The 23,066-nt window shown below is 35.3% G+C and overlaps 2 protein-coding genes across 2 annotated transcripts in view; both read right to left on the reverse strand.

Moving 5' to 3' along the window:
* Positions 1 to 10,448, reverse strand: part of LOC134259935 (probable serine/threonine-protein kinase pats1) — a 42,284-nt gene extending 31,836 nt beyond the window's left edge. The window contains exon 1 of the mRNA XM_062742526.1: positions 10,235 to 10,448. Within this exon, the coding sequence (XP_062598510.1) occupies positions 10,235 to 10,328 (94 nt within the window). The 5' untranslated portion in view covers positions 10,329 to 10,448. The remainder of the gene's footprint in view (positions 1 to 10,234) is intronic.
* The window catches only part of LOC134259938 (uncharacterized), a 113,202-nt gene that overhangs the window by 42,172 nt on the left and 47,964 nt on the right, over positions 1 to 23,066 (reverse strand). The gene's annotated exons all lie outside the window — the stretch shown is intronic.

Raw genomic sequence — 23,066 nt, forward strand, 5'->3', positions numbered from 1 at the left:
GCAGCATTGTTAGGGCTTGAAAAGGGGGACGGGGCCTAATTTATACGGGAAAAGTTTACTGTGGCGTCACATAAAAATATGACTTTTATGTATTTTTCATAATACCTGAAAATGAAATAATTTCCAACTTTTAACTGTATTAGCATAATAATCGACAATATACGAGGGGTGATCAAAAAGTTCGACAACTATCTCTATATCTACTTAACCACAATTCAGATTATTATGAAATTCGTAACACACATAGCCATACACAAGGTCTATTAATAGCATATTTTGAAGAAAGTTTTTTTCTTTGTTTGTGACATCACAATCTGAAAATGACGTCACTATGTAGGCCACTTGTGACGAAAAATAGTTGTTTCACTCGAACTCGTTCAACAAACGACTGTACAATTTATTGTTTATCTTAGAAATCCCTCTGTAGTATCATATAATAATTTGTACACCATTTATGAAGGCAAATGAGTTCAAATAAATTCAATTAATGATTGGATTGATCGTTTTAGTGAAAGAAGCATATGGTTAAAAATGATACTTGTCATCTTCCCCAATGAAAGCAACTTTGAAAAGATATGTGTTTTTGATGAAGCAATTTGCTATCAAAACCTGCAATTTAAACTTTGAAAAAAATTGAACATTTGAACAATAATATGATTATTATCCGGACTCCACATTAAACAACAGTAAATTAATTGTTCCCGAATTATTTATTTCTTAACTTTGGCATTTAATGGCTACGACTGGTTCAAAACAATTTATGCAATATACACATCTACAGTGGGTGCCGACCCAATTGTTTTGACACACCTCCAATAAAAGCAAAGAAACAATCAATCAATATTAACTGTACACATGACAAAGTTTTACAGAATAAACTGACGTTTGGCTTCAAAGTTCCTGAAGTTGCGTCAGCCTTATACAACAATCAATATTCATCAATCAATGTTCAATACGATCAATTAATGTTCAATTGAATCAATGAATGTTGAATTCGATCAATAATATTCAATTAGAATCAATCAATGTTCAAACAATATTCAACAAATCAGTATTCAGTTCATTCAGATCAATGTATAGTATGCTCATGTTAAGCCAATCAATATTCGAATAAATCAATCAATGTTCAATGTAAATTATATACAAGTTCCTTGTATTTCATTCCAGAATTATCCACGCAATCATGTTCGAGTTGCGGCGCAAGTCAAAATGATGTGCGTTAAGCTAAATTCGCCAAACATGTATAGATACTCATTAACTATGCAGTAGTTAAGTAGAAGTATCATTTGAATTTTTTTTTAAATCAGGTTTTATTGCAACTATTCAATGGTCTTTATATGGCCGAGGTCATTTGCTCCACAATGTAATACCAAAAATTTTGGTGGAGCAATGAACGTAAGTAAATGTTTTAAGAGTTTAAAGACACCATTCCAGCGCATTCCTGTTCGACCTTGCCACAATATTTTATGCCTGTCAAAATTAAGGTCAGATGTGAAACCTAATTCAATCGCAGCTAAGAAAGGCCCATGAAATTAATGATGACCCGATACAAATATCTTGATAATGTTCTGCAACGAAAAAAGGATAGAGTTTCAAGCTGTCGTTCTATTTGACTGCCGGGATATATAATATAGGCTATAACAATCTGACTTCCACCCTCCTAACATTTTAATTGTTTCGTCATCTACGCTCTTAGAATAAAAGTATGTAGCTGCTCCAATTCTAAAGGAGTGTGATTTATTGTTGCATCTGGATATACTGAGACGCGCGAGGCATTTATTTAAGACGGAATAAAGCAACGAAGTTTGTCAATTCCTCGAGCGATGGAGGCCAAGAATTACGGAGATGGAACTCGGACCTCAACTGAAAAAAATAATTCGAGGCCGTTGTTGTATGCCGCTTTAGTGTTTTCTAAGGTGACCATGTCGATTAATCTAACGGTTTCACTCCAGATATAAGTGAGAAATAGGAGTTGACTGTTCATCTGTCTTCGGGTCTAGTTCCTGGAATTTGGTCCACTGTCGACGAGACAAAGCATCAGCAATATTATCACATAAACCAGGGATATGTTCTGCTTTAAATCTAAAATTATATTTTATTGATAGGTATACTAAATAGCGAACAAAGTGCATTACTCTTTTAGATTTTGACGTCTGTTTGTTCAAGATGTATACAAGAGCTGCGTTATCTACTCTTAATATAGCATTTTTTGATCTGAAGTATTCTCCCCACAATGTCATTGCCATAACTATTGGAACAAGCTCTAAAAAGGTAACATCTCTCAAAATTTCCGTATCCCCCATGTTGAGGGCCAAGCAAAGAGGGTCCATTTACCGTTTAAATATGCCCCGCACCCTAGGTTCTTACCCCCAGCACTGTCTGTATACAATTGAAGAATATCACTATTTAACCAATCAACATCATTTAAATATCATATGCCATTGAAGTGGTTCAAAAATTGAGCGACATGAGCAAATCGTCTTTGATGGATTTTGTTATTCGGATAAAATGATGCTGCCTTTCTACGCCAATCATCGCGTCGTAAAAACGGCGATTAAAGGCGCGGGAAGATCGCACTGCTTTGGTGCAAAAGTTTAATTGGCCAACGAGTGATTGCATCTCCTTCAAAGTGACTTTAGATTTGTTTGCCATTTCTGTCAGCGAAATCTTAAGTTTGATTAGTATGTCGTTGGGAATACGTATTTGCCGCAAACATGTATTGATTTCCAAAGCAAGATAAGTTAATTTTGTGACGGGGCCGACAGTTTTATCGATGGCAAGAGGATCTCCCAGTGCTTTACATAACTCCCAAAATTGCCTCATGCGTCCTGAGCAAGCGTCGGATTTCGCTGAACCAGCAAACATGAAGTCATCAAGATAGTGCGTAACATGTGGGCAAGCAGATTGTGACCTGACGGTCCACTCCAAAAAGGACGCGAATTTCTCGAATGTAGCGCATGAACAACCAAATGCCAAACATTTGTCAATGTAGTATTTACCCTCAAATTTGAAGGAAAGTAAACAAAAATCATCTGGTTGAATTGGTAAATGTCAAAATGCACTTTTGATGTCCATTTTGCCCAATAAAGAGCCTTTTCCGAGCTGACTTATCATTTCGATAGCACTATCGAATGATTTTCCCCTCTATTTGGTGGGCTTTGGTGGCAGCTTTTTCCTTTATGGTGGACTTTTTTGCGGATATTACCAAAGTTGCGGACGACTTGTGCTTGGGCATCTCTCCAAAGAAAGTTTTGAAAATATTTCTCAAAATAAGTAACACTCAAATTAAGACGTGTATCTTTGAGGGTAGTTGATAATTGACTGTTCCGATGCTCTGTGCGTATATTGCGCGAGCATCATACCGCGTGGGGCGCTGCGATAAATGGATTTATATCGTATTCACTGCATAAATCCGATTAAATACTAAGTACCTAAGATATCGTTTAATTTAGATTTTAAACATATTAGCTATGATAAAAAGGAGGGACCCATGCTCTTTCCACCTTGAATAAAGGTCTCTCCCGAGACAAAAGATTTGTGTTTTAATAATCGCCTTGCTTATTTTTGGAAAGGATATTCTTATCCACCCATTTTGTTGCAGTGATTTGACCATTTTTGACAAATGAACTGTTCTTGTCATTAAAAATTTACTCTCATGGAAAGAAATATAAAACTCAACAAACCCTTTCAACTTTTGTGACAGAATGCTAAGCAGCGGGTCACGTGACCGCCAATATAACGTGATTCGCGCATGCGCAGAACGGTGTTTGATTTGCATTAAAATCGGAGAGGATTAATTTAAAATATAATCAACATAGAAATCAAATATTGTTTCTTTTATGGAAGTTATATAATTAGTTCGCAAACTTTTTGATCACCCCTCGTAACTTATCAATGCATTAAAAAAGTTGCTAGTTAAATCCTGAATAGCTGGATTTAAACAAAGCAATTATCGCGATGAACTTGTAAACATGACGTCATATTGGTAAAAATGACGTATTTCATGTGCTGTGAGAGGCAGATTGAGGAATTTTTAAACAATGAAAAATGCATTTTATTATGAAACGGAATATTATATACAGGTTTTGAATAGTCTATTAAAACCAATGCTTCTCCTTTATTTAGTGCGATTATTAATTAACTACCAAGAGAATGTATTTTTTAATTATGTCGTGTTTTTATGTACAGGTTATGTAATCACTATATTTTATATCGAGATGCTTAATAAAATCGTACTTTTGCAAGGGCATACACTGCATAGATCTGAACCATTTTTTGAATATAGATAAAGGATATTTTCCTCAACCTAAAAAGAACTGCTGCTTTCTTTAAATCGAGGGCTTGATTTTATAAATACAAAAAATATTTGGTAAAAGTCAAACATACGAGGGGCATTTCAAAAGTTCTGGCAACTGTTTAATAAAAGATTAACCGTTTTACGGAAATTATTGAGTTTGATATCATTGGAAAGATCAGAAAAATATACACATGTTGTGACGTCACTTTATAATTTTCATGACGTAATAACTCCGAAAATGACGTCAGAATATAGAATGTTTAGCATACTGACCATAAAAATGACGTAACAAAAGACACAATTTGATCAAATCAAAATTTTCAAGACAACTTTTGCTCAATACTCGAACGCAAGTTAACGGACGCAAATGCCATTTGGTGGAATGTTTACATAGACTACAATCTATTATATGGTATTTTATTTTGGAGATCTTCTTGTTCTGAAATGATTTTAGCGAGTGTCAAAATTAGCATGGTTTTATCGAATCTCGCTCAAACTTTTGTGTAAAAGAGACCTAAGTGTGAGAAAAAGACGAAGTTGACAATCAAAGAAAAATAGGCGATCGTGTTACAAAATTCAATGGCATTAATTCGTCAGGTGTTTTAACCAGATTCGTGGGATCGATGAAGGCTCAAGAGAAGTTAAGTTTAGTGTGCCCAATATTTTCTCGTTAAATCCAAAATGGTGGCGGCGCAGTTGTAACCCGACCGTACCTCCACATATTCGCAAATTTTAATGCATGGAAAATAAATAAGATTTTACATGTCTGAGTAACTTATATTCATGTTTTGGATTCAAAAGTCAAAAGCAGTAGTGAGTTTTGGGGCGCCGAAGTTGAATTTATATGAAAAAATACGCACAGAATCAAGTCGGGGACAAGATTTAGTACATTTTATTTGTGAACGGTAAGAAACCTGTTACTCAAAATATATTTGATAAAAGCTGCATTAATATACTTCAGTTTAATACAGAACACGTTTTATTTCGAACAATGGAAAGCTATATAAAAGACCGATAAGCCAGCCGTATGATGTAAATTAAAATCCTAAATGAATGTCTATGATAGCATAACCGGACAAAAACCGTGCTCGTAAACAAACCATACAATGAATAATGGAATTGCTGATAAACAGTATTATAGTCCTACACTACCTCTTTTCAAATTCAAATTTTCTATGAAATATATTTTAAAATAAGCATTTGACAGAACTTTTACGATCGTCTCATGTGGATAAAAACGCGACTTTTCAGTATGCTAAACATTCTATATTCTGACATTATTTTCGGAGTTATTACGACATGAAAATTATAAAGTGACTTCACAACATGTGTATATTTTTCTGATCTTTCCAATGATATCAAATTCAATAATTTCCGTAAAACGGTTATTCTTTTATTAAACAGTTGCCAGAACTTTTGAAATGCCCCTCGTATTTCAACATTGGTCTATTTATGTGAAATTTTAACTACTATAAATAACATTTTATTCACGAGAACTTAATTTTTGCGTTATAACGCGAGACAATGAGCTTGTGAAAATTTCTTTCTCGCGATTAAAAGTATTCCTTAGGATTATGTAGAGGAAAAACAACAATTCCTGAAAATTATGTCTCGCTAATAAAGAGCCAATGACTATCTCGCAAAAATAAGGTGTCGCGAAAATTTTGTGTTCTACATTATTAAAACGCGAATTCTATTCGAAGCAACAGCACATTTCAGAAACTGCAAAGTATGCACAGACAATTAATAGCTTTATTAATTTTTAATTTCAACTAGGGTATGCCCTTGCGATTTTGAAATTTGTTAATGACCTACATTCAGTACACAAAGAATGCATTCATCATGTCATTGTCCATCGATAGGACTAAACTTCATACAGTACAGAGTGGGTTATACTATGTTATTTCCATAAGTATTAAAGTCCTGTGATAATAAAAGAGCTAAATTATAATAAATTCAATTTCAAAACCCCCCACCCAGATTTTGCACGTCTATTTTCCGTTGATATCTCATAGTAGGCCTTAACAGTGCTGCGTAGCCATTTCGTTGAATTATTGCTCGTATATCCTGCAGATTGGCTTGTGGTATGTACACAAAGAAGCTTAAAATATTATATCGGAAACATTCTGTTTATTATAAACTATGTTTAAGTATACATACACAATGGCTGCAACGTTATTGTTGACAACTTACACGAACTATCCTTCACGCACACGATTCTACAGGTTACACGATCTTACACGATTGCTAACGCAATCTCACGATTCTTCACTCAAAATAGTTCAAAATATTTAGGAATCGATATTTTCAAAAAAATACGGCTTAAAGCTAATTTAATATTTCCAAGAATTATCAATATTATTTTATAAACTTTGAAAAAAAGGAATGGATATTTCTCTAACTAAATACGTGTAAGACTTAATACATTAGATTATAAATAATTATTTAGGTAATTCTCCAACCTAAGAAAACGGATTTTTTGTTCTATCAGAAGATGCACATTTATGTGTGCCGTATAATTTGATTGAATTGGATTTCATAATATGTAGAAAGAGGGACACGATTGAAACAAAATGGCAGCATAAATTAATTAAATTACGAATTTTATCCGTACATATCCATTGATTCAATGATTCTCTGAAAATAAACTTTCCAATTACTTTTTTATTTGCAGAAATTTAAAAATAAATTAAAAGCACCAGAGATAAACACATATAATAAAAAAAAACAACCAAAAAAATTTCGTGTGCATGTATATTCTTCAATTAAATATTTATGTAAGAATTGAAAAATGTTTATGTTGTTGTAAAAATATTTAATTTTGATGCATTGATTTTTAAAATATCTTTACCACAATTAGCAGAAAACAAGAATGAAAATCAGATTTAAAAAAAGTTAAAGATCTATGTACAGTTTATCACAACATTAATCGCGGTATTTGTCACGAACTTAATATTGTACGACGTACTAAATTGCTTGTGTACGAGCAATAATTAGTTCGTTCTGCATTCAATTATGTAAGTTGCGCTTTATTCCTTTATTGGCATTTAAATAAATTAATGAAAAGAAGAGAGAAATGCTTATTTGCTTATTTTACAATTAACATTCCGATAAAAACTTACAAAAAGAAATTTACACGATTCTAAACGCACGATCTTGCACAATTAGAATCGCAAACGATTGAGACTGATTCACGCACGATCTCGTACGTTATACGAACGATCACGCATGATACATGAACGATTCTACACGATTGGTTTGTCAACAATAACGTTGCAGCCACAGTATCAATGAGGGAGTCCTGGTCGAGGGGAACTAGAATCTTGCTAACGCGCTTAATGATATACTTTTTGATCCTTTTATTAATACTAATACTAAAAAAACAAGAAGCCCAGGGGCCACGGCGCTCACCTGAGTTCATCGGCTAGGAAAAAGCACATATCAGATCAGAACTGAAAGTTTACCGAGGTTGGGGTGGGGTGGGGGTAGGCTTGACCACAGGGTGTCATGACTTGAACAAACTAGAACCTACACTTCCTGCGGATGCTTCCATATAAATATCACTAATCATGGCTTTGAAGTACTCGAAAAGGAGATGTTAAAATATTTTCCAATATATTCCTATTTAAGACTTTGGTATGCAATTTTGGCACCACCCCAGCCCCGGGGTTCATGATTTGAACAAACTTAAATCTATACTATATGAGGATGATTCCACAGGAGTTTCATCTTTCCTGGTCCAGTGGTTCTTGAGAAGAAGATTTTTTAAAGATTTTTCCTAGATATTCCTATGTAAAACTTTGGTCGGCCATTATGGCCCTACCCTAGCCCCCCAGGGTCATGATTTGAACAAACTTGAATCTACACTATCTGAGGATGATTCCACAGGAGTATCATCTTTCTTGTCTCAATGGTTCTTGAGAAGATTTTTAATGATTTTTCCTATATATTCCTATGTAAAAAATTTGATCGGCCATTGTGGTCCAACCCTCCCCCAGGGGTCATGATTGAAAAAACTTGAATCTACACTACCTGAGGATAATTTCACATGAGTTTCATATTTCTTGGCCCAGTGGTTTTGGAGAAGAAGATTTTTTTAATGATTTTTTCCTATATATTCCTATGTAAAACTTTGATCGGCCATTTTGGCCCCACCCTACCCCTGGGGTCCTGGTATGAACAAACTTGAATGTACACTATCTGAGGATCATTCCACATTAGTTCGATCTTTCCTGGTCTAATGGTTCTTGAGAAGAATTTTTTAAAAAGATTTTTCCTATATATTCATATGTAAAACTTAGGTTGGCCATTATGGCCCCACCCTAGCCCCCAGGGTCATGATTTGAACAAATTTGAATCTACACTACCTGAAAATAATTTCACACGAGTTCCATCTTTAATATCTCAATTATTTCTTGAGAAAAAGAATTTTAAAGATTGTTCCTATATATTCCTATACAAAAATTTGATCGCCCATTTTGGTTCCCACCCTGTCCCCGGGGGTCATGATTTGAACAAAATTGAATCTACACTACCTGAGGATAATTCCACACGAGTTTCATTTTTCCTGGACCACTGGTTCTTGAGAAGAAGATTTTTAAAGATTTTTTCTATATATTCCCATGTAAAAATTTGATCGACCACTTTGTCCCAACTTTAGCGCCCAGGGGTCATGATTTGAACAAACTTGAATGCACATTACCTGAGGATGATTCCACAGGAGTTTCATCTTTCTTGTCTCAATGGTTCTTGAGAAGATTTTTAAAGATTTTTCCTATATATTCCTATGTAAAACTTTTGGCCCCACCCTACCCCCGGGGGTCATGATTTGTACAAACTCCACATGATTCCACATGAGTTTCGTCTTTCTTGGCCCAGTGGTTCTTGAGAAGAAGATTTTTTTTTAAACGCCATTAATTTTTCTCTAATTCATAATTATCTCCCCTTAGAAAAGGGCCCTTCATTTGAACAAACTTGAATCCCCTTCATCCAAGGATAAATTGTAGCAAGATTGGTTGAAATTGGCCCAGTGGTTCTTGAGAAGAAGATTAAAATGTGAAAAGTTAACGACGACAAGAACGACAACGACGACAGACGACGGATAAATTTTGCTCAGAAAGCTCACTTGAGCCTTCGGCTCAGGTGAGCTAATAATAGAGGATTACAAATGACGAGGAATAAGCTTCCAGAGAGGGGATGAGGTCACTTGACTAAACACACGGGGATTACACGTTCACCAATAACATAAATATATCAACGCAAAGGTAAAATCGAGGGGATTACGGAAAACCGAGAATTAGCTTCCAAAGCATGGATTAGCTTATTTAACCAACGCCCTGGGATTATTATTTCTCATCCCAACCTTATCAAATTATTAAAAGTTTTCATTTTCCACTTCTTAGGAGAAAAAAAAACTTCAAAAAATTATCCACTTATCTAAACTTGTGAGACGATATCAAGTCTCCTTCAAAGAAAAAAAAAATTGTATCATGTATCATCTGTCCTTAAATACACAATGCACAACAATAACATTTGGCTTAATAAAGAATAGTGAAGGAGCCTATTTAGTGTGCATTGCAGGAATTTTTTTCCGAAGAGGATTAAGGGGGTCAATCTCAGTCACAATTCATCTAACCTAGAAAATTCTTTACAAGGAATAAAATCATAAAAGTGTGAGGGGGAGGGGTTCGTTTGAATCGAAACCGTCATCTGATTGACTTTGTTACCAACTTTTAACAACCCAGGCATCCATCTTTTGTTATTTAATTTGTCCTTAAAGAATTTCAATTTGCAGTATATAAGATTGACTTGCTTACAAACATGTATGTCCTCTAGAATTAAATTATGCAAATAAATTAAGGACTAAATTCATATAGTATAAGGAAAACGCTTTTATTTAATTAAGAAAAATTATAATTTTAGATCAATAATACTCACAACGTTTACTGATCCTGTCATGAATCCCCCCGTCAGACACGGTACAGTGTGTGAGGATGGCCAGCTGTAGTCTATCTATGAAGAGGTCGTACATCTTCTCCGGCTTGTTCGGTATATACAGACATCTCTCTCCCTCACTTTTTTTATAATCCCAGGACCTGCAGTATTCTGAGATCACGTCACGTGACGCCGTGGTCAGGAAAAATTCCAGATCACTGTCTTCCGCCAGACACTCCGTAGCAAAGGCGTATATGACGTCATGTCGGATGTCGTCTGACATAAACGATATCACACCGTTATGTGATTTTGTAATTCCATCAGGGAGATCTACCGAACCATCATCAGTAACGTCTGTGAAATACCTGTCTCTGATTTTGTCTCTAGCGATTTTATGAGATTGTTCATCAAGATTCAGTTGATATTTTTCAGCTAACAATATGCTGTACAATAGATTCCAAATTTTTAACGAATAGGTATGACGATTACCTGAAATGAGAATAAAGCTATTTCTATAATAATTAGCTTACCCCCTCCCCCTTTTTCCTCTCAGGTTGACCAAGTTTTGGGGGAAATTAAAATTCTTTCTTTGCTTGCTAAATTTGAATAATTTGGGAGATTTTGAACGATACTGGTATACATCTATCTTTTTTTCTTAACTTAGTAAAACGGAAAAATTTGGTGACAGACATTGTATTGTATGATTTATCATAGTTTCCTCATAATTTATGGTCAAAGAAAGATAAGTCAGATTAGTTGCTTAGTTGATTTATCTCCCTTGTAATTGACTGGACCTTGTTTAATGTAGTATGGCTGATTTACATTACATGTGCATTCAGTATTAAGTTTGTTAAATTCGATTATTATCATATAAACACTACAATTGTACTCATGTTTGAGAAAAATCTCAGATAATATATCAGATTTGAAAAAAAAACCTCAAAAGTGTGAGAATATATTTCTTTGGTGGTACAGTTTGTTGAGATGAGAATATATTTCTTTGGTGGTACAGTTTGTTGAGAGGAACTTCAATTTTTAGAGAAATAAAAATAAAATTGAAATATGCCCTTGCAACAAAAATGCTCCATAATGCAACATGAAAGTTAGAAAAAGTTGGAATAACCATAAGCAGTTTGATGAGTTTGTGTTAACTACATTGTAGCGTCTTTAAAATTAAAATTTACATTAAAAACAATGAAGGAAAATGATAAATGTACATGTACAGATGCAAAAGATTAAATTAACTTATCTTGCGTGGTTTCTTTAAAACTAAGCAATATTCAAATTTAAAAAATTAAGTTCAAGGTCGCAGGAAAGTTCAAGTTTGAAATTTTAATGCAGTTGAATAGTTCTTTTGAGCAGCATATTTAGTTTGATAAATATTGCGGATGGTTTATTTAAATATGAGCTATATACGTATTTAAAAATGAAGTCTAGGTCAAAGTTGAAACAATTTTGTTGTTTATAAGTATGTATAAGAATATAAGGTTTGAAAAAAAAATATCTCACCATTTATTGGTTATTTACAATTAAGCTAAACAAGAATTTTAAAAGTGTGAGGTCAATGTCAAACTATGCCAATTAATTTTTATAGCTCATATGGACAAAACGGTGTTCATTCTGCTCAAGTGCAAATTCGCCAAACTGGTGCTAAAATGATGATAGATTCCATAAAGGTTTTATAAAGAACGTACAAAAGTGAACACTTTTTTAGCTCACCTTACTGAAAGCTAAAGTAAGATATTCTGATCTCAATTCTGATTCGTCTGTGTTTCAGTCCGTTTGTAAACTTTTCACATTTTCGACTTCTTCTCAAGAACCATTAAGCGAATGTCAACTTAACTTGCAACAAAGCACAAATAAAGGACAATATCCTCATTCAAGGGGAGATAATTAGGAAATAGTGAAACTGTCGTGGTATTCTTTAAAAGTTTTCTTCTCCAGAACCACCTCTAGATCATTCGCGTTTCTGATCTCATCCGTCCCCCTTTGTTCACGGATTTTGTGCACTCTCCAGATATTTTCTATAATATTGAGATCAGGACTTTGTGGGGGCCATGGTAGAGTGTTAACGTTGTTGTCTTGTTTCAAACGATTTGAGAAAGCGAAGACATGACAGGGGGCATTGTCTTCTTGGAAAATCCAGCGTCGGTTTGGGAAATGATGAGCGATCACAGGCCAGATACACTCATCAAGAATTGTAATATATTTCTCCCTATTCATCTTCCCATCTACAGCTTTAAAGGTACCAACCCCATTATAACATATGCAACCCCAAAACATGAGGGAGGCCTGACTTTTTGTTTCCCAATCACCACGTAACCCGACACATTCAGGACGTATTCTTTCCTCACTCTTCCTCCAGACATGAACTTTATCGTTATTTCCAATAACTATCTTAGTCCCATCACTGAATATTATGGATGACCAATGATTGTTGATTGTCCAGTGCAATTTCTGTCGACAAAATCGGGTTCTCTTCTTTCTATTCACGCGTGAAACAGTTGTTTTCTAAGAAACTACAACCTCTTGTAACCTTCCTCTGATAATCGCCTGTGAACTGTTCTGAGAGACACATTAGATCCTGTCCTGGCATTAAATCTGGATGTTATATCTTTTAAATTCTGACGACGGTTGATTTTAATGCTTCGGAAAAGAACCCTGTCATCTCGTTGTGAAGTTTTTCGTTTCACCCCACTTCTCAGTAAATTTTCTGTGTTACCCCTTTCCCTCACACTTTTAAGAAATTTTTGCATGGTACATGTACGACTGTTAATTACAGTTAGATTCTCAATTTTATACCTTGACAGACCTTCATTTGACATCTGAATGATTATTTCTTTAAGTTCACTCGTCAATTCTCGACCATGGGGAGCCATATCTCCAAGCACACGATAATTGTTTATCAAAGGGGAATAATCCAAATTTACAACAATGGACAGATTAAGTTAAGTCTTACCTAAATTTCAAATAAATATTGTTTTCCTTTAAGAGAAGCGATAACGTTAATTTAGCACCTGGTTCATCGCCCTTAAATACTTACGATGAAGGCGGCCATTTTGCGAACTCATTTATGTTATACTACTGTACATGTCTTTTTCTCAATCAAATATGAATAGTCGTCCCTCGCAACGACCTGTCGACGTGTCGAAATTCTGGTTTACATATTTATATTTATGCCATCTTAAAAAAAAATACCTATTTACAAAAGTTAAAAAACAAACCTAATAGTCATAAATATTATGTCATTCAAAGTAATCTTTATCATTAAATTGCCTTGTAAAAATTTTGTTCTTCGGTAAAATCATGACTATGGTATAATATATATTACAAATATTCTTATATGAAATACTGTTGACTTATATACATGCATTGAAGGAAATTGGAATTTTTACAGATTTCGACCAGCATATATGATTAATTTCATTTATTCTGATTTTTTTTCTGATATTTTGTATTAAAAACCAGGGTGTAAGTGGACGATTACCATAAAATGGAATTTTATTGACCCTTATTTTTTAAAAACATGCATAAATGAAAGTTGTACTAGATCAAGAAATCTTATATAATATTGGGTATATACAAGTTTGCATATTTTTAATCTTACTTGGTTTTCTGTAAGGTTTGTTGTCGATGATGTAAATGTCCCAGTGTGGATGGAGACCGATACAGGATCTCACGATGCCAGGCCTCAGGTATAACCAGAGCCACGTCAAGTGATCTACACTGTTCTCTGATCTTCCTCTGTAAAATACAGCCTCCCCTTCTCTTTTTAGATTCACTAAAAATTCTTTCCGTTGATCTTCACTTCCCCTTAGTATATTATCTGAAAGATTCACTGTAGAAAAAAAAAATGAATTTCGTATAATTATATCGTATAAACTTAATATCTAATCTTGAATGAAATGAAATAAATAAAATGAACATGTAGATAAAACTAATAAAGAATATGTTTAATAAAGAAATAACTATTAAATCATCACTTAAAAAAGAAATTTCAAACTGTAGGATTTGAACGCCCAGTGAAGTTTAAAAAGATCAGAATCAGAATATCATGAAATTTATCATTTAAATCTTGATATATATAATTACAATGAGTTTAAACATTATTAGGAAATTATCACAATTCTTTACATGCACTGACTTACACAACTTGTGTATTTCATCATATATAGTAGTGTCCTCCATGGTGACGTGAGTCAGTATGTTCATCTGCAGACGGTGTATCAGTGAGGAATCCCAGATACCATGGACACACTTCTCTCCAGGTTTTCTTTTGTATCCCATTGATCTCAGGTACACACTGGCTGTGTTATAACTACTGTAACAGAATGGTATATGAGGCTTTATTGATGCTATCCTATACATTGTCTCATCCTTTGTGTCCTTCGTTATCTTGTCCTGATCTTCCCAAAGGTAATCACGTGACTTCAGACTGTCCAGAGTCTGCTGTGCTTCCTCACGTGTCACAGGATTCTCTTTACGGTACATTCTCCATCGTATCTCATTAAGCAAGTCCAGCCACTCAGTGTCAGTGAAGTCAGGAGGACCGAAGTCAGAACACAGAAAACAGAATAACACGGACACCTCGTCATCAGTCAGCGTGGAAAACTCATCTAAAATATAATTTTAAAAAACTTATTACATATTTAAAATGCTTTGACAAGATCTTTTCTTCACTTTTTCTACTGTTTATATTCAAGGTATATGTATTTATTTTAATGTATCCAAAATTCAAATAACATTCTGATAAAAATTAGATATGACCAAAAATAGAATGAGTAATATTTTGAAGCGTTGTATAAAAAAGTTTCACTTTCCCTTTTGATTTGTTTTTGCCCTACCCCTCTCCCTAAAACCAATGCTTGGTATAAAGAAATAAAATATGTAACCAACAGTTTGCAGTGAAACTGAACGCAGTTGAGGTCATTTATATGATAAAAAATCTGTAAATATTGCCGTAAAATTAAAATTTAAAGGTCTTGTCATAACTGTCATCACGTCATATATTAAAGCCGTATCCTTGACAGGGCAAAAGGCATGGGTTAGTTTAAACCTGAAACAAGAGGCCCAGGGGCCACATCGCTCACCTGAGCAATTGGCTAGGAAAAAACACAGATCAGATCAGGACTGAAAGTAAACTGGGGGGGGGGCGCTTGAATTTTACACCCCCCCCGGGGTCATGATTTGAACAAACTTGAATCTACATTACCTGAGGATGATTCCCTGTAAATATAACGAAGCCTGGCTTTAAATTACTTGAAAAGAAGATTTCTAAAGGTTTCCCTATATGTTCCTATGTAAAACTTTGATCCGCCATATTGGCCCCAACCTACCCCCGGGGGTCATGATTTGAACAAACTTGAATCTACACTACCTGAGGATGATTCAACATGAGTTTAATCTTTCCTGGTCCAGTGGTACTTGAGAAGAAGATTTTTAAAGATTTTTCCTATATGTTTCTTTGTAAAACTTTGATCGGCCATTTTGGCCCCATCCTACCCCCGGGGGTCATGATTTGAACAAACTTGAATCTACACTACTTGAGGATGATTCCACATGAGTTTCATCTTTCCTGGCCCAGTGGTTCTTGAGAAGAAGACTTTTTTAAGATTTTTCCTACATATTCCTTTGTAAAACTTTGATCGGCCATTTTGGCCCAACCCTTCTCCGGGGGTCATGATTTGAACAAACTTGTATCTACACTACCTGAGAATGATTCCACACGAGTTTTATCTTTCCTGGTCCAGTGGTTCTTGAGAAGAAGATTTTTAAAGATTTATTCTATATATTCCTATATAAAACTTTGACTGGCCATTTTGGCCCAACCCTACCCCCGGGGGTTATGATTTGAACAAACTTGAATCTACACTAACTGAGCATGATCCCCAATGAGTTTCATCTTTCTTGGCCCAGTGGTACTTGAGAAGAAGATTTTTAAATATTTTTCCTATATGTTCCTATGTAAACCTTTGATCGGCCATTTTGGCCCCACCCTACCCCTGGGGTCATGATTTGAACAAACTTGAATCTACACTACCTGAGGATGATTCCACATGAGTTTAATCTTTCCTGGTCCAGTTGTACTTGAGAAGAAGATTTTTAAAGATTTTTCCTATATATTCCTATTTAAAACTCTGATCCGCCATTATGGCCCAACCCTACCCCCGGGGGTCATGATTTAAACAAACTTGAATCTACACCACCTGAGGATGATTCCACAGGAGTTTCATCTTTCCTGGCCCAGTGGTTCTTGAGAAGAAGATTTTTAAATATTTTTCCTATATATTCCATTGTAAAACTTTGATCGGCCATTTTGGCCCAACCCTTCCCCGGGGGTCATGATTTGAACAAACTTGAATCTACACTACCTGAGGATGATCCCCAATGAGTTTCATCTTTCTTGGCCCAGTGGTACTTGAGAAGAAGATTTTTAAATATTTTTCCTATATGTTCCTTTGTAAAAAATTGATCGGCCATTTTGGCCCCATCCTACCCCCGGGGGTCATGATTTAAACAAACTTGAATCTACACTACCTGAGGATGATTCCACATGAGTTTCATCTTTCCTGGCCGAGTGGTTCTTGAGAAGAAGACATTTTTAAGATTTTTCCTTCATATTCCTTTGTAAAAATTTGATCGGCCATTTTGGCCCAACCCTTCCCCGGGGGTCATGATTTGAACAAACTTGAATCTACACTACCTGAGGATGATCCCCAATGAGTTTCATCTTTCCTGGCTAAGTGGTTCTTGAGAAGAAGATTTTTAAAGATTTTTTCCTATATATTCCTATGTAAAAATTTGATCGGCCATTTTGGCCCCACCCTACCCCCGGGGGTCATGATTTGAACAAACTTAAATCTACACTACCTGAGGATGATCCCCGATGATTTTCATCTTTCCTGGCCGAGTGGTTCTTGAGAAGAAGATTTTTAAAGATTTTTTCCTATATATTCCTATGTAAAAATTTGATCGGCCATTTTGGCCCCACCCTACCCCCGGGGGTCATGATTTGAACAAACTTGAATCTACACTAACTGAGGATGATCCCAAATGATTTTCATCTTTCTTGGCCCAGTGGTTCTTGAGAAGAAGATTTTTAAATATTTTTCCTATATGTTCCAATGTAAAACTTTGATCGGCCATTTTGGCCCCACCCTACCCCCGGGGGTCATGATTTGAACAAACTTGAATCTACACCACCTGAGGATGATTCCACAGGAGTTTCATTTTTCCTGGCCCAGTGGTTCTTGAGAAGAAGATTTTTAAATATTTTTCCTATATATTCCTATGTAAAACTTTGATCGGCCATTTTGGCCCAACCCTTCCCCGGGGGTCATGATTTGAACAAACTTGAATCTACACTACCTGAGGATGATCCCCAATGAGTTTCATCTTTCTTGGCCCAGGGGTACATGAGAAGAAGATTTTTAAATATTTTTCCTATATGTTCCTTTGTAAAAATTTGATCGGCCATTTTGGCCCCATCCTACCCCCGGGGGTCATGATTTAAACAAACTTGAATCTACACTACCTGAGGATGATTCCACATGAGTTTCATCTTTCCTGGCCGAGTGGTTCTTGAGAAGAAGACTTTTTTAAGATTTTTCCTTCATATTCCTTTGTAAAAATTTGATCGGCCATTTTGGCCCAACCCTTCCCCGGGGGTCATGATTTGAACAAACTTGAATCTACACTACCTGAGGATGATCCCCAATGAGTTTCATCTTTCCTGGCCCAGTGGTTCTTGAGAAGAAGATTTTTAAAGATTTTTTCCTATATATTCCTATGTAAAATTTTGATCGGCCATTTTGGCCCCACCCTATCCCCGGGGGTCATGATTTGAACAAACTTAAATCTACACTACCTGAGGATGATCTTCGATGATTTTCATCTTTCCTGGCCCAGTGGTTCTTGAGAAGAAGATTTTTAAAGATTTTTTCCTATATATTCCTATGTAAAAATTTGATCGGCCATTTTGGCCCCACCCTACCCCCGGGGGTCATGATTTGAACAAACTTGAATCTACACTAACTGAGGATGATCCCAAATGATTTTCATCTTTCTTGGCCCAGTGGTTCTTGAGAAGAAGATTTTTAAATATTTTTCCTATATGTTCCAATGTAAAACTTTGATCGGCCATTTTGGCCCCACCCTACCACTGGGGGTCATGATTTGAACAAACTTGAATCTACACTACTTGAGGATGATTCCACATGAGTTTCATCTTTCCTGGCCCAGTGGTTCTTGAGAAGAAGATTTTTTAAAAATGCCATTAATTTTTCTCTAATTCATAATAATCTCCCCTTGGAAAAGGGCCTGGCCCTTCATTTGAACAAACTTGAATTCCCTTTACCCAAGGATACTTTGTACCAAGTTTGGTTGAAATTGGCCCAGTGGTTCTTGAGAAGAAGATGAAAATGTGAAAAGTTTACGACGACAACAACGACGACAGACAACGGACAAATTTTGGTCAGAAAAGCTCACTTGAGCCTTCGGCTCAATTGAGTTAAAAAGACAAATAAACACACAGATTGCCCGACAGATAAGACAAAATATGTATCTCCGGAATCTTTACATCCAGGGGCATGAAATCATTTAAAGTTCACTGTTTCTTCCATTTGTTTTTGTTAAAGTTTTGTATTCACAATACCATGGCTTTTACCCCTCCCTCCCACAAACAAGAAGCCCATGGGCCTTATAGGTCACCTGAGTATTGTGCAACAGCTCTCAAACAATTAAATTTGGTTCAAGCTTTAAACCAGAGGCCATGAAATTCGCAATTCACAATTTTGAAAGGAGTACCATTGCTGAAAATAATTATAGACTTAGCATGCTTACTCTATTTACTTAATACCCAGATGTAAATCAGAGTAACATTAAGAGAAAATGCACTTCCACTTATAACCAGTTGTGCACCTCATCCCAAAGGAACCACTGATCCTGGGGCCACATATTTCAAAATTTAGGAAATTTTATCAGAAAATGGTTGATTAACACCAAAGAGCAGATTTCAAAGCATTAATTTATTTTCAGACCTCCCCTCACCCCCGACCCAGGGAAGGGGCGGGGGAGGGGGGGGGGCATAAAAAATAACCATTTTGCTAAGTGCACTTTTCTTCATCATGATTATATGTATGTTTGGATCATTGGCATAAAACCCAGGAGCAAAGGAAAGATTTTCAAAGAATTAATGTATTTTCACTTTATAATCAATAGAGCCCCGCCCTAACACCAGAACCCATGACCCTCTGGCCATGAAATTTACAATTTTGGAAGAGGCACTCTTGCTTATCATAACTATATACTTACATATTTTATTTAATACCCAGGAGCAGAGAAGAAGATTTTCAAAGAATTAATGCATTTTCACTATATGATCAATAGAGCCCCGCCCTAACACCAGAACCCCTGATCCTGGGGTCATAAAATACACAATTTTGAAAGAGGCACTCTTGATCAACATAACTATTTACTTACATTGTTTATTTAATACCCAGAAGCAGAGAAGAAGATTTCCAAAGAATTAATGCATTTTCACTATATGATCAATTAAGAGCCCCTCCCTAACACTAGAACCCCTGACCCAGGGGCCATAAAATTCAAAATTTTGGAAGAGGCACTCTTGATCATCATAACTATGTGCTTGGTTAGATTATTTAATACCAAGGAACAGAGAAGAAGATTTTCAAAGAATCCATGAATTTTCACTATATACATGTAATCAATAGAGCCCCGCCCTAACACCAAAAACCCTGACCCTGGGGCCACAAAATTCACAATTTTGGAAGAGACACTCTTGCTCATCATCGCAGCACAGTTAAGGTTACAGTAAGGAGGCGGGGCCTAATTTGTACGGGAAATGTTTATTATGACGTCACACATAATATAAGGTCTTCAAAATACCACAAAATAAAATTATTTGCTATTTCAAACAGCTGGATAGCTGTATACTACATACAAACTCACTAATACATGCAGTTTTGTCGTTTGTTAAATCCCACACAACAGTTTATAAACGATGCATCGATCACAATGCACTTGTCAATGTGACGTCATCTCGAAAAAATGACGCAGTTTGTACACAGTGAGAGGCTGATCAAGTCACATTTTATACAATGAAAAATGTCTTTTGTTCTCAAATAAAATATTATTTGCAGTAAAATAAAAAGCCGTTAACTTGGATGCGCTGTCTATTTTAATATTTTATTTATAAACAGTACGTACATTATGCAGACAAGCGATACTGTCGTGTGTTTGTATGCATATTCATTAAAAAAGTAATGGAAGGACCCTAATAAATCGATTTATTGCAAACCTCAATGTATCTTTTCAAAATTTTACACATAAACTCAAGAAGCATTAAGATATTTGAAAAGTGCTGTGAACCTCTTGAAATCTTGCAAATGAATTAATTATAGCTATATTTAATGAATTTGACCAGCAAAATATTCAACCTGCCGTCCAACAAATTAAATTTTACCAATTAAAAAAGGGAATCTATATAGGTTCGCAGCACTTTTCACAAACTACATATAGTATTGAAAAGGATTATAAAATAAATTAAGATTTTTAACTTGGTTATGCCCTTGCAATATTGAAATTTATAGATGACCCCCAAATTGTAAGTATAATTGCCAAAGTCATGTGACGTCGACATCACATGACAAGTCTAAATAAAAAATCTAAATGTCCCCAACATGTAGCTTTAAACCACATTGCATTTTTTGATATCAGTAAATTCCTAAAAAAGATTCGCCCATCCTAATAAAGTATGTATTTTTTATCTTAAAAAAACGCCGATATTGCCATTTGTAACCTTAATTGTGCTGCGATAATTATGTACTTAGTTAGTTTATTTAATACCCAGAAGTTGAGAAGAAGATTTTCAAAGAATAAATGCATTTTCACTATATAACCAATAGAGCCCTGCCCTAATACCAGGACCCCTGACCCTGGGGTCATAAAATTCACAATTTTGGAAGAGGCACTATTGCTCATGATCACTATTTGCTTGGTTAATTTATTCAATACCCAGGAGCAGAGAAGACGATTTTGAAAAAAATCATCAATTTTCACTATATAATCTATATAGCCCCGCCATAGCATTAGAACCCCTGACCCTGGGGCCATGAATTTCACAATTTAAGTAGAGGACTCAATGCTCATTACATTCATGCCAACAGTTTGCCTGCTTGATGTCCAGGAGTAAAGAAGAAGATTTTTAAAGATTGCAATAATTTTAGTGGTTTTGGCCCAACCCCTCAGGTCCTAGGGGGCGGGGATCATAAAATTCACAATTTTTGTTCCCCTTCACCCATATATGCTGTATACCAAATTTGGTTGAAATTGGTTCAGTGGTTTCAGAGAAGAAGCTGAAAATGTTCAAATGTTTACACACGACGCACGACACACGACACACGACGACGGACGAAAACGGATAGCAATAGGTCACCTGAGTTTACTCAGGTGACCTAAAAATGTAATTCTTTGCTTTTTTTTTTCTTTTACATTTTTTAATCTTGAAATTATCCCTATTCTTCTCTATCTACAGCGTATGCTTTTCTTAAAGTGCTACTATTTTAAGAAAAATCCAAAGATCTTCCTAAGCCCCCCCCCCCCTCCCCTCAGATGTTACTTAAGTAATGTGTGGTCTAATCACAATGATCAACGTGTTATAGTAAAGCAGGCTCTTGTCTCTAAATGCTCTTTCATCGGGAAACTAGCTGTTAAGAAGACTCCTCCTAAAATACTAGAGGGGTCTATTGAGTTTATAAAAAATAGGACCGATTTTAGGATACGCACCGGAAAAAACAAACCCATTCAAAAGTCGAAACACAAAAAAAAAATACAGTAAACAAAACAAAAAATACAGAACACTATAAGTTCCAGTGATAGCAAAAAATTAATCCGTTACATGAAAGAATTGCTGTAATTTATTGACCCCAGTTCGGCCGTCTAAATTTAGAAAAACAAGATACTATTTGTTTTTAAAAATTTAAAGTGCCTAATTGTTCTCTTGAAAAATGTCCACAAAATGTGCTAATTATTTGACCTTTACAGTTTTTTTTCATTTCACAAACTGGTGACCAACTATTAATCGCGTCGCCTTTTTGTGCGATTCGAAAGATAAAAATCAATTCACGACTGAAAAAACATCATGTACCAATACAAATCAACATAAACTCTTCGTTACAATTTATATTCTCCAGTAAAAGAAGGCTGCAAAACTGTGGATGTTTCTCAATAGCGAATAAAAGTTGGTTTACAGTCTCCCCTTATCAATGTAATTCGATTTATAAAGTATTACTCACCTGATATCTTTGACCTCCACAGGTTGTACTCACCCACACAGGGGTCAACTGTAACAGAAAATGGTACAATAAATAATTAAGAAACCACAAAATATAACATTCAATAGTTTATCTCATAATTCAAAAATTACCTGGTTCACCTAAAGGTGTAAAATAGACGTTGGAATTAGGAAAGTAAGCCAAATATCTGTACGTATATCTGTACGGATTTTTGTTATCTTGTCCTGGGTTCATGTGGTTTTGTTTGATTAAGATTAATGTTTATGCACACAATTATTTGTCATAAAAATAGTATGATATGAAATGCTTGATAACGAAAACATGCAAAAACATGTGTGGTATATTTGCAGAACACATGGCAAATATTTTGCACTGTCTTTACTCAGTAGCTACATGCTGAACCTTAAGCCCAGAGAGCTGTAATTATCATATTGAAAGTGATATGGAGCACTCGGCAGGTGTACGTTTGCAGTGGATGTTCACCCTAAATTTCACCTGGTCCAAGACGTTTTAGAGTACTC

Source organism: Saccostrea cucullata, unplaced genomic scaffold (assembly GCF_032062105.1).
Source record: "Saccostrea cucullata isolate Sc308-1 unplaced genomic scaffold, CSIRO_AGI_Scuc_v1 ctg682, whole genome shotgun sequence".
Lineage (NCBI taxonomy): Eukaryota > Metazoa > Mollusca > Bivalvia > Ostreida > Ostreidae > Saccostrea > Saccostrea cuccullata.